Source organism: Monodelphis domestica, chromosome 3, assembly GCF_027887165.1.
Source record: "Monodelphis domestica isolate mMonDom1 chromosome 3, mMonDom1.pri, whole genome shotgun sequence".
Classification (NCBI taxonomy): domain Eukaryota; kingdom Metazoa; phylum Chordata; class Mammalia; order Didelphimorphia; family Didelphidae; genus Monodelphis; species Monodelphis domestica.
In genome coordinates this window covers 31,345,711-31,359,240 of record NC_077229.1, presented here as the reverse complement: position 1 = coordinate 31,359,240, position 13,530 = coordinate 31,345,711, and the positions used below count along the sequence as shown (strand labels likewise).

General features: G+C 36.2%; 1 protein-coding gene across 2 annotated transcripts in view; it reads right to left on the bottom strand.

The window, feature by feature from the left end:
• Window positions 1–13,530, bottom strand: part of CIT (citron rho-interacting serine/threonine kinase) — a 173,754-nt gene that overhangs the window by 120,932 nt on the left and 39,292 nt on the right. For both annotated transcript variants that reach the window (XM_001363096.4, XM_007490328.3), the window contains exons 8-9: window positions 7,617–7,820; window positions 7,079–7,232 (exon numbers count right to left, since the gene is read on the bottom strand). In XM_001363096.4, the coding sequence (XP_001363133.1) occupies window positions 7,079–7,232; window positions 7,617–7,820 (358 nt within the window). The remainder of the gene's footprint in view (window positions 1–7,078; window positions 7,233–7,616; window positions 7,821–13,530) is intronic.

The window sequence follows — 13,530 nt, the reverse complement described above, 5'->3', positions numbered from 1 at the left end:
ACCTTCTTCCATGCCCTTTCAAATAACATTGACAACGGGTAACAATTATATACTGTCATCTGCAGTCTGCTCAGGAATCACATACTATTCTTGCAGATGCAGTAACTTGGGATGCCACATTTTGAGAAGAATTGACAAAATAAACAAGGTAAAAAGACAACCAAAGTAAATTAAATAGTGATATACATGTAACAGTTTCTTAATATCTATTTAATTAAATAGCTTTTGTTTTTTTAAGTTTTAATCTGTCTGAATAAGAGAGTTGGTAGATGACCAATGTCCTCCTATCAACTTATGACATTAAAAAGTTTTTCACCATGTTTGTTAAAGAAAAACAAGAAGAGATCTTAAAACACAACAGGTTTATGAAAGGCATGAAGGAGACTTGCTTAACACTAAAAGAGCTGGCAGTCATGAAAACAAAGGACAATTTGAAAATCTTTTTTCTTGCTTTTCTTTATTGTTTTTGTTGTGGTTTTCTACTAGATATCTGTCTGAGATAATAAATGAAAGAAAAAAGTATTTATTAGTTCTTTATTACATGTGTCAAACACTCTGCTAAAATATAATGAATATAAAAACAGAAGCAAAGATAGACCGTGTCCTCCAGAGGCTTATATCCTGAAGGATACCACATACATATAGTAGTCAGGAACACAAAAGGACATTTTAGTTATCAAAATCATAGAGATTGTATGTGGGACACAAAGACAAAGTTAACTAATTATGGTTTGTGGTTATAGAATTGGAGGAGTGGAGTAGCTAAGAGTATTTGGTTGGCAGAAGAGGCTGTGGAAGAGATTCTCCAAGAGAATTACAACATGGCTAGGAGCTTTCCTGAAAGTGTTCCAAGAGAGATAGACACCAATCAATAGGGAAGTCATAGGAGGGAGATCCCTATAGGAGCATGAATTGAGGTACAGTTTAAAATTGAAGGCAGAGACTAAGTTAAGGAACTTTAAATATTTTTGCATTTCTAAGAGATGTCAGAACAGGATTTAGGAAACAGTTATTTTAAAAGCTTTTGTTAACTCCTTTTCTATAAATTCTCTTTTAGTTATCCTGACATTCAATAAAGATTTTAAGAAGAAATGCAAACAAAAATCAGGATGGGAAAAAAAATTAAGACTTAATCAGTGTTTTTTTTGGTTCTTTTTCAATGCCTACTTTTGAGCTACAATGACCCCACTAAATATTTCTGGCATCCCAGACAATATTAATCTTTGGACTATGAAATGAACCTTTAAAAAGTATTTCTTTGGGATAATTTGGCATTTTAGTGTAATATCTAACCACTCCATTATGATTTGTGCAAAATGGTACTTTAATGAATTGAAGTTATTAGTACCAAGTCTTAATAAGAAAAAAAATTAAACTTCTCTCATATAAATCCTAGGATTTCTTAGCCTAAAAGTTTACAAAAATTTAAGTTATATTAAAGCTGCTAAAATAAATTAATATCATTTAATATAGTGCCATAGACATGAAGGCACGTAAAAGGTTGATGATGATAATGAATCTGTTCAGAATTATGCCAGGGATATAGTGAGCATTTATACATAAATATTAAGTCAAACATTTTCAGTTTCATCTTCTAAAAGATAATTCTGGTTACCATGATTTTTACCACCAACAAAAATTATTTTAAGTGACTAATGGTGAGCTATGCAAGGTGCTAAACAAAAAAATTGTAAGAACTAGCTCCTGACATGTTACTGGCTAAAATTTATGCCAGACATTGATATGGTCACATTTATGATATCAAGCCAAATAAACAGTTAAACTTCCACATGAATGAGAAGAAAGGTATATCATACATAGACCACATGAAAGCACAGTTTTAATGTAAGCAGTGAAGCTTACATAGCTACGATACAGATCAGAGAAAGTGGACCTGAGGTTTCAGGTTCAGATTAGGCAAAGCTAGAAGATATAGGAAATTATTCTACTATCACTGTTAAAAGGCTTTGTGAAAATGACAAATTTCAGCAGTGCTTCCTTTATATGTGAACGAAAAGAAAAGACTAAGAAATCCTGAGTAATGTGAAGGTTAAATTTAATTCTTCCCTGATTATAACAATGAAAATACTTAACTCTCCCCTGATTGTGAAGATTAAATTGTAACCCTTGTCTATTTTTAGATTTAATTCCCAAAAGTACAAACACCTTACTTAAAGTTAAGTATGGAGATCTGCCCATTTTGGATTTAATCGACAAAGGTGCAAACACCCCATTCACACCTGAGTGGGGGAGGTCTGTGATCCACGTGTACAATAATGGGTGATGAATCAAAAATGACTGACTGCCTTCTGGGCAATCCTAGAGCAGAGCGTCAACTGTGATTGGTAGATGTAGAATTAGGGGAAGGCACAGGAAGTGATGCAAGAGAAAATGTCTTTAAAAGGAACTATTACTTCCTATGAAAATTCAATTCTTCATGCTTTTGAGTTGAGGCTGGTGAAGAGGGGCAGAAGAATCTGTTGACTGGACTGATGTGGTAAGTAAAAGGCTGATTCTTAACTGCTGGATTTTTCTGAAAAAACTATCCTTTGGAGAGACCTATTCTTGAGAGACACCTCCCAGGTCCTTGGCTTTGCCAAGACGTCTGAAACTAATTTCCCCTGCCCAGAGGGGCCAGGAGTAAACTACTTAGTGCTCAGGCTAGATATCTTACCTTATCCTCTCTCTGATTTTTGTTTTACTCTTTCTACATTTTGTAAATAAATTGTAAATAAAATCTCTTTGGGATTAACTAAATTCCTGGCGACCACACTCTTAATCAAGTCCAACCCTTTTAAAAATAACTCCTTTTCCTCTTACAGTAAGAAGAATATACCATCCCTAAGATATTATTTTATTAAAACCTCAAAGGTAAGTTAGGAAATGGGAGACCAAAGGAATCACAATAAGATAGGCCTAAAATGAATAGGGGACAAGAAAGGAATGGGGAAACGGAAATAATCTCAGATACACTGGTAAAAGGTAAACCTGCATTTGATCTCAAAAACAGAAAGTCTTAGCAGCAGAGCATTCATTAAACCCAAGAACACAAACTACTAGAGAAAGTATTCTCTATTCAACAGCTGCAGGAAAGCACTTTTCTGTCAAATAGTTTTAGATTGCATCTTTTACTTTGTTCAACAATAAGTTTTAAGTGGATAAATATTATTAAATCAAATTTTGATGTATCTTTCAAAATTAGGGAAAAATTCATTACTAGATAAGAGGACAGAAAGCATCAGAAAAAAACAAAATTATTATCTCCATTATATAAAATGGAAGTTTTCCTATATATGAAGTCGATGTAGACATAATCAAAAGTTAATATACTTGGGGAAAAATGTCTTTGTAGTAAATAGTTCTGATAAAGATGGGACATCTAGGAAATGTATAGTGAATATATAAAATTAAAAATTATTCACAGTGGGGGGTGGGGGGGAGAGCAGTTGGGTAGCTCAATGGATTGAGAGTCAGGCCTAGAGATGGGAAGTCCTGGTTCAAATCTGGCCTTGGACATTTCCTAGCTGTGTGAACCTGAGCAAGTCACCTAACCCCCATTGCCTAGATCTTACCACTCTTCTGCCTTAGAACCAATACACAATATTGATTCTAAGATGGAAGGTAAGGGATTAAAGAAAAAAAAAAAGAATTATTCCCTGGTAGAAAAAAAGCAGTCAGTGGAGTTGGCCAAAAATATATAAACTACCAACTACCAAAAGTATTCAGAAAGAAAAAGAGAAAAAAAAATTTTTTTGAATGAGTTCTCACTGCCCAAAAATCAGGCCATCTTAGACACTAAAAGAAAAGAAAGCTCATGGTGAAAGGGCTGTGAAAAAGCAAGCACGTAATTCACTCATGATGGAGCTATGAATTTATCCAATCATTCTAGAAAACAACTTGGAATTATGAAAGAAAAGATTTTAAACTGTTCCTACCCCTAGATCCTGGGAGCCTTTACTGGGAACCATGTTTCCAAGAAGGTAGCCAACAAAAAAAAAATACCCAAATATACAAAAATATTCCTAGCATTATCTGTTAAAACAAAAAGCTAGAAACAAAGTATGTGCAAAACAACTGAGGAATGGCTAACCATTTGATGAATATGAAAAATTCAGGGAAATTTATGACTTGTGAGAAGTACTAAAGGGTAAAAGAAGCAAAGACAAAAGAATAAGGACAGGAACCTAAGTAAAATCACATGGAGAAGCAACAAAACTCTGGTCAAAAACAAGGAAACATCCTTTCTATTAAGGACTAATATACTTTGAAGGAGTAAGGGAGACAATTGTTTCCTAGGGGATTTTGTCAAGGTGTTTGTTATAGGTATCATTGTGTCAAAATAAAATGTATCAAACAAACAAAAAAAAAGTAAAAGAACAGGAAGTCATTTCAGAGCTTTAAGGAAGTGGAATAGGATGATCAAAATCATAGAAGGATCAAGTCATTTTGGCTGGGCTGGATAAAATGGAAATTATTGGTGCTGAAAATCTGGTGAGAAGGTGTTATAATAGTTAAGGCAGGAAATAATAAGATCATAGCCTAAGGTAGGAGTGATATAGAGAAAGCAGAAATAGGAAATACTATATAGAAAGAGGTGGTCAAATTTAGCAGCTACTTCAAAGTCTTCGGCGGTGCTTGGTTAAAAATACTGAATGGATAATGGCATTTTTTAATCAAGGTCAACAAAATTGCCGATTTGAGATAGGTAAGAGACAGAGCTTCAGGGGACTGAATCAAGAAAGTGAGCTAAAGGGTTGACAGATAATTTTGTATTATCCAGGTATAGATAATTGTTGACTGAATGAGAGCACACTAAGGAACAAGGTGATTTGTCAGTAGGAAATAGAATGTCATTATCAAATAAGCAAAAATTAAGAGTTTTTAGATTGATTTTCGGATAAATAAATAACAATGAGAAATCATTCTAGCTCATTGCTTAACAAAAGAATCAGAAAAGGATGTCTGAAACTCATTTATACAATCTGATGGCTGGTCTATACAATAGTATTTTTAAAGTAACTAAGCATGGAGCCAAGAATCCATATTTAAGAATTTCTGCCAGTGCATGTTAATTTCATTTTAAAATGTAATATTACCTATATTTTGCTATGTATTTCCCAATTACATTTTAATATAGTTCTGACCTGCCTAAGAGTGTGGTTAATGGTTACGTGTTTACATCAGAGGATTACAGAGGACTTAACTATAGTTTCTTAGCTCCTTCTGATAAGAATTAGTATTTGAGTTTTAAGATTAAGTTCTTATTTAATTCCTTTTACAATTTAAGTCCTCAACATTCTAATACATAGAGATCCTAGTTCTCTTCCTTTAGTATCATTTTTTTAAAATTTCTCCTCATTTTTTTTATAGCTACAGTAATACAGAATTACATAAGCCAGGAATTGCAAAAGATTTTAGAGGTCATTTGATGGAACCAACATGGTGCATTGCTAGGCATGGAGTCAGGAAGACATGAATTCAGATCTGGCCTCAGAAACTTACTGTAGCTGACAAGACTGATAAAATAGAAAAAATAATGCAAACAGGCTTCTAAAGTTATTTAGATAATTAATCTCTGTACACTGAATAACTTGAGAGAAAATAATTTAATTGAATAAGCAATTAATGTGTTGATTTTTTTCTAAGAGATTAGAGAATAATGCTAAACTATAAAGTAACAAAATAAATACTTCTACAGTAACTAAAATAAATTTTATCTGGGCTTTTAACAGGAAATTTTTTAAAAATCAACTACAGAACAAGCATATAATTTATATCATTATGTGAAGAATGATTTATAAAAATGTTGCAGGTGGAAATATTTGAATTGAAAGTTACATCATTTGAAGTGGTTTGCAACCAAAAAACATCAAGTTTTTGCTTCATGCTGAAATGCAAGGGAAGGAAGCTCCTTTCCACACAAAAGTCATTACTATGATGTTTCATTAAAATATTGCTTTATTCAGAATCAATATTGACTTCATGATGCCTAGAAAATTTTCTACTTTAGATGTTATTAGACATGAATGATAACATGCTTACCTCACTAGCCAGATGCTATCCATTTTGTCATACATTATTTGTTTACATTATTGGAAAATTAATACAGTGACCAAAGTTCTGAAATAATATCATAAATTAAAAGGATATAGAAACAAGTGATCATAGCCACTATTAACTAAGCATGTTCATAAAAATAATGAATCAGGTTTGAGAAAAAATAATTGCAATATTGTTTAATTTCCATCACTCCTATCTCCTGTTGGTTTTTCATGGTTCTAGGAGTTATCTTTGTAAAAGCCAGGAAATAATGGACTCTTTCTAGTGCTCATACACCACTAACTAGCTATATGACCACAGGCAAGTTAATCCGCCTTTCTGGATCTCAGATTTTTTTCTCTGTATTAGATGATCTCTAAGGCTCCTTTCAGTAATAAAGACCTGTGAAGGGTCCTTCAATTTTTTGGTTTGTTTTTTACATCATTTAAAGGACAAATAAAGAAATACCATGTTCTGTCTTTCATCAAGAACAATATCAGGAGACAGCTGGGTGGCTCAGTGGATTGAGAGCCAGGCCTAGAGGCAGGAGGTCCTGGGTTCAAATTTGACCTCAGTCACTTCCCAGCTGTGTGACTCTGGGCAAGTCACTTGACCCCCATTGCCTTGCCCTTACCACTCTTCTGCCTTGGAGCCAATACACAGGACTGACTCCAAGACGGAAGGTAGAGGTTTAAAAAAAAAAAAGAAAAAGAACAATATCAGTCAAACAGATGCCCATACATACATCTAGATATGATGGTCTCTTCCAACTCTATCCTAACATAATGGGTGGGCAAAGTTCAGTTGATATGTAAAAACTAAGTTTCATGACTGGCCTTGTTCTTGGCAAATATATTTTTTAATGTCATTATTACTCAATGACAGCTATGATATTATACTTTTATTTTTTTTTAAAGCAAACCATTAATCTATGAAATTTATGCCAGATTCTCACAGCCAGAACAGGTCCAAATAATCTTACTTTGCTGATGTTTACTAATGCCTGAATCTGAAATTTAATGAAAGCAGTTTTACTTACAGTTACGAATGTTATTCCAATCAATTTTTGAGAAAAATGGATGGCAGCAGAGACTCTCATAACTCAGCCTTTCTTTTGGTCCACAAAGCAGACTCTGAATCAGATCAAGAAATTCACTGCTAACTTTAGGGCTATCTGGGAACTTCAGAAACCGCTGTTTTCAAAGGGGAAAAAAAAAGTATTAGAAATGATGAGTTTTCTTAATCTTGACCTTAAACTAAGTTAGTATCTTTCTTCTATTCAAGTTTTATGATTCTCTGCACCATTCATTTCATAATGGACCAAAAGGCATCCTTCTCAAATTAAATGGCCTGTTCTCATCACAAAAAAATAAAAATTCTCAACCCTGATAGTCACACAAGGATGATGTTTTCACACAAAGATTCAAGAATAGCTTCAGCAAAACTCTTGACATCAGAACACTCTTCCAAAAGGTTGGTCTTTTTGCATTTACCAAGCATTCAAGAGGCTTTTAAAGTTAACGACTTTTTCCCTTTACCAGGCAAAATACAAAAATGTACTGCCAATAATTCTTTACCTGGAAATTCATGATATTATTAAAAGTTTTGGCTGTGGTTCCTTCAGTAAAAGGTGATCGTCCATAAACCATTTCATAAGCAATGACTCCCAATGACCACCAGTCACATTCTGGCCCATGGATGCCCTTTCCATCTCCATTCATCACTGTCAGTACTTCTGGCGCCATGTAATCAGGTGTCCCAATAGGGAGCTTGGACTTCACCTGAAAAAACAATTTTTAATACTTAATATTGACCAATTCCCTACTGAGAGTTGTAACCTAGTCCAAACACTCTGGAGAACTATTTGGAATTACACCCAAAGAGCTATAAAATTGTGTCTCCCCTTTGACTCAGTAATACCATTATCAAGCCTGCATCCCACAGAGATCTAAAAAAAGAGTAACAGATCTATTTATACAAAAATATTTATAGCAGTTCTTTTTGGGGTGGCAAAAAAATTAGAAATTGAGGGAATCCCCATCAATAGGGGAACGGTTGAACAAAATGTGGTGAATGTGATTGTGGTGGAATGCTATTGTGCTATAAGAAATGATGAGGGGGATGGTTTCAGAAGAATCTGTGAAGACCTAGAATGAGTAAGTGAAGAGTGAGGTAAGTAGAACCAAGAGATTATTATAACAATAAAAGCAATATTGTAAGGATGATCAAATGTGAAAGACTTAGCTACTATGATCAAGATAATTCCAAAAGACTCAGGGCAGGGAAATGCTATCTCCAGTCAGAGGACTGATGAACTCTAAGTACTGAATGAAGTATAGTTTTTAATTTTATTTTTTTGGGGGGGGTTTTCTTGCAGGGTGAGATCTGTGTTTTCTTTTGCAACATGGCTAATATGGAAATGTTTTGAAAAACTTCATACCTATATTCAATATTGTATTGCTTATCTTCTCAAGTGATAGGGAGGAGACAAGAGCAAGTGAATTTAGACCTCAAACTTATAAAAAAAATTAATGTTAAAAAATTTTACATGTAATTCAGAAATGTTTAACAAAATAAATAACTATGTATTTTAAAATTAATGACCATCAAAACCTCTGACAAAGGTTTAATCACTCAAATTTATAAAGAGCTAAATCAACTGTACAAAAAACCAAGCCATTCTCCAATTGATAAATGGGCAAGGGACATGAATAGGCAGTTTTCAGATAAAGAAATCAAAACCATTAATAAGCACATGAAGAAGTGTTCTAAATCTCTTATAATCAGAGAGATGCAAATCAAAACAACTCTGAGGTATCACCTCACACCTAGCAGATTGGCTAACATGACAGCAAAGGAAAGTAATGAATGCTGGAGGGGATGTGGCAAAGTAGGGACATTAATTCATTGCTGGTGGAGTTGTGAATCGATCCAACCATTCTGGAGGGCAATTTGGAACTATGCACAAAGGGCGACAAAAGAATGTCTACCCTTTGATCCAGCCATAGCACTGCTGGGTCTGTACCCCAAAGAGATAATGGACACAAAGACTTGTACAAAAATATTCATAGCTGCGCTCTTTGTGGTGGCCAAAAATTGGAAAATGAGGGGATGCCCTTCAATTGGGGAATGGCTGAACAAATTGTGGTATATGTTGGTGATGTAATACTATTGTGCTAAAAGGAATAATAAAGTGGAGGAGTTCCATGGAGACTGGAACAACCTCCAGGAAGTGATGCAGAGCGAGAGGAGCAGAACCAAGAGAACATTGTACACAGAGTATTACTAATACACTGTGGTATAATCGAACGTAATGGACTTCTCCATTAGTGGCGGTGTAATGTCCCTGAACAATCTGCAGGGATCTAGGAGAAAAAACACTATTCATAAGCAGAAGACAAAGCAGAGGATAAACTGTGGGAGTAGAAACACCGAGCAAAAACAACTGCCTGACTACAGCGGTTGAGGGGACATGACAGAGGAGAGACTCTAAACGAAACTCTAATGCAAATATTAACAACATGGCAATGGGTTCAAATCAAGAACACATGTGATACCCAGTGGAATCACGCCTCGGCTACGGGGGGGGGGGAGGGGGGCGGGGGGGGGGGAAGAAAACAATCTTTGTCTTTAATGAATTATGCTTGGAAATGATCAAATAAAATATTACAAAATTAAAAAAAAATTAATGACCATCTCATGATTATCTAATGTAGATTATCATAAGGGCAGATAATAAGTATAGAAATATCAACCTGAAATTAATTTATATGCTATTCATTATACTCCCAAACCAACTTCTTCCTTCAAAAATTGTATTTTTTTATTATTCAAAACTATACCAAGACAAATAAAATCACGATACATCCCAGCAAAGACTTTTGGCCAATCTATATGACAGCTTTGCTCCAATCATACCACTAGAATAGTAATAAGAGCTCACAATGATTTAAAAAGAGTGATACAGTGATTTTTAAAATGTCAAAATGGTGGGGAGGGAGGGGCAGCTGGGTAGTTCAGTGGGCTGAGAGCCAGGCCTAGAGACGGGAGGTCCTAAGTTCAAATCTGACCTCAGACACTTCCCAGCTGTGTGACCCTGGGCAAGTCACTTGACCCCCATTGCCTAGCCCTTACCACTCCTCTGCCTTGATGGAAGGTAAGGGTTTTTTTGCTGTTTTTTTTTTCCCAAGTCAAAATGGTGGGGTAGGCACCTCAATCTAACTGAGGTGCCTCAGTGGATTGAGAGTCAGGCCTGGAGATGGAAGGTCCTGGGTTCAGATATGGCCTAAGACACTTCCTAGCTGTGTGACCCTGGACAAGTCACTTAACCCCCATTGCCCAGCCCTTACTGCTCTTCTGCCTTAGAACCAATACATAGTCTTGATTCTAAAATGGAAGGTGAGGGTTTTAAAAAAGAATAATAATAAAAACAAAATAAAATGTCAAAATGCTTTACATCATGATCTCCCATGGTGGAGAAGTATAATTCCAAATCCCTGGGAGGAAAGCAATACAATTATTATTATGCCTACTTTACAGATGGGGAAATGGAGACTCAGAGGAGGGATTTGGCTGGCACGTTTCAAACCCTGGTCTCCCTGTTCCAAGAGCAGCAACTTTGTTGCTACTCCATCAAGCTGCCTCTCCACAGATAAGGAGGTATTTTTCCAGACACAATAATAGCGATGACTGAACTCATCTTATTTATTAAAATAAATGACCCCAAACTATCAAGACCAAAGTGGATAATCAATCTTCATATATTATTGACAAACTGACAAGACACCTGGCACACACTCTGTGTTAACATATTTTGAAAACTTCAGAACAGAGAGTGATGTCCTTATTTTCAATAGTCCCACTAAGTTGGCCATATTCTCAGCCACCATCAACAAAGACTCACATCCACACAGATAAACACTTAAAACCCTTATCTTCTGTCTTAGAATCAATACTAAGTACCATTTCCAAAGCAGAAGAGCTATAAGGGCTGGGCAATCATGGTTAAAATACTTGGCCCAGGGCCACACAGGAAGTGTCTGAGGCCACATTTGAACCTAGTCCTGGCTCTCTATCTACTGAGCCACCTACCTGCCCTCACAACAGATAAACATTTACTAAAGGCAAAATTATAAAGTCTGATTAGAGACTCCTACTCTTTCCTACCCTTCAGGACCTCAGTACCTTCTGGCTCTCTCTATCAAAACAAGAAAGTGTCGATATCACCGATACAATTCACATGAACGTCATTCAGTAGCCCCTCAATCAGGCAATTTCCATTTGAAGTCTTTGATCGCTAATAGTAGGCCTAGTGCCCTACTGAAGGATGTTCAGAGATCAGTGAATAAGTGGCCACACCTCTTTTCATGATGTACAAACACATTTGAAGGAAAGAGAAACTATTATATTATGCTTGCTTAAAAAACTATGCACTCTTTGTGGTGGCCAAAAATTGGAAAATGAGGGGATGCCCTTCGATTGGGGAATGGCTGAGCAAATTGTGGTATATGTTGGTGATGGAATATTATTGTGCAAAAAGGAATAATAAAGTGGAGGAATTCCATGGGGACTGGAACAACCTCCAGGAAGTGATGCAGAGCAAGAGGAGCAGAACCAGGAGAACATTGTACACAGAGACTGATACACTGTGGTACAATCGAAGGTAATGGACTTCTCCACTGGTGTCAATGCAGTGTCCCTGAACAATCTGCAGGGATCTAAAAGAAAATACTACCCACAAGCAGAGGATAAACTGTGGGAGTAAAATCACCGATGAAAAGCAACTGTTTGACCACAGGGTTGGAGGGGATACAACTGAGGAGAGACTCTAAATGAACACTCTAGTGCAAATACCAACAACATGGAAATGGGTTTGAACCAAGAACACATGTGATACCCAGTGGAATCACGAGTCGGCTTGGGGGGGAGGAAAAGAAAATGATCTTTGTTTCCAATGAATAATGTTTGGAAATGACCAAATAAAATAATGTTTAAAAAAAAAAAACTGGTCCTAAAGGCATCTTGGACTCAAGGTCTTTTTGGTCAAACAGAATCCAGCATCAATATGGTATTTAGTTTTGGCTATTGGCATAGACCCAGAAAGTACAAAAGGCAAAGGCTATATAGCCTAATGGTGTCCGTTTCTTTCAAGATTCAAAGCCTGCTCAATTAGAGGACACGTCTATTTGGATTCCGTGGCAGGTTCCACCTTTCTGCCTTCCTCAGAGGGCAGACCACTCTTCTATAATCCAGTGGCATGAAAGAAATCCAGCAGAGTCCAACTTGAAGAGGTATCCCTCTGACAGTAAGGTCCTCCATATGCTCCTATTCACAGATGACATAAGACTGTAGTTTCTTTGTCCAGTAACCAGCAAGTAGATGCTGTACTGGAGGAAATGATGCATATTCCTACCAACACTCTTGATATAAAATGAAACCAGAAGGCATGACAAAGTCACTCTAAATAAAAAAACAGCTCACAGATTCTCCTTAGAGAAAAAACGACAGGAATAGGCAAAAGACATTTTATCTAAAGCCCAAAAGCAACAAGAAACATTTCATTGGATTCTTGGTCATACCAACTTGTGGTGTTCCCAATGAATATAACGAAATAGATAATCAGGAAGATCATTGAAGCTTATGTGCCAACATGTCCTGTAAAGAATGAAACCAGAGACATCAAAAACCTGACAGGATTCTCCAAACTAAATTAACATGTATTTTGCTATTTGGTGATTTCAATGAAAATACCAGTAAAGATAGAAAACTATACTGGAAAATAAAGATCAGGATCAAAAAACCCAAAGAGGCCAAAAGTCTGTACATAGAAAGCTTAGAAGGCTCAGAACTCCACATTTAAATTTTCTTCTCAAAGAAAGTAGGGAAGTGACAGATTGAGCACCAAATGGTAGCAGGGAAAAATGAAAGTGACTCTACACTATCTGACTATTAACCAAGCTGAATCAACAAACACTAAGTGCTTATGATGGGCCAGGCCTTGTGCACAAGGAAAGGCAAGAAGGTAGTCCCTGCCTTCATGGACCTTACATGCTAATGAGTGAGACAGATACAAAGCATATAAAAGGAAAGTCACTAGCATACGTGTGAAAGTTGGGAAAGTGTCATCAACCCCTAACCCAAAACAAAGGAACCAGGACCCCCAACTCAGAAAAAATAAACCAGGAGTCAAGAGTCTATAAAATGTGTCTTTAACAGAGACAGGAAGGACCAGAGAGTGCATACATTGGGATGATTTCCTTTACTTGGATCTCTACACAATCTTTCTGCAAGCTCACTTTCTGCCCGTCTGCTTTTTCTGGGTTGCTGTTTTCTAATGGGAAATTTTAGGCATTTATTGAGGAAAAAATGTTGAGATCTACATGAGGCCAAGAACTCAAATACCCAAAGACCATAGTGGGCAAGCCATAACTAGACTACAGTATGGGGAGCGGGGGTGGGGGGGGGGTGGGGAGGCCAAAGTGACAAACTTAG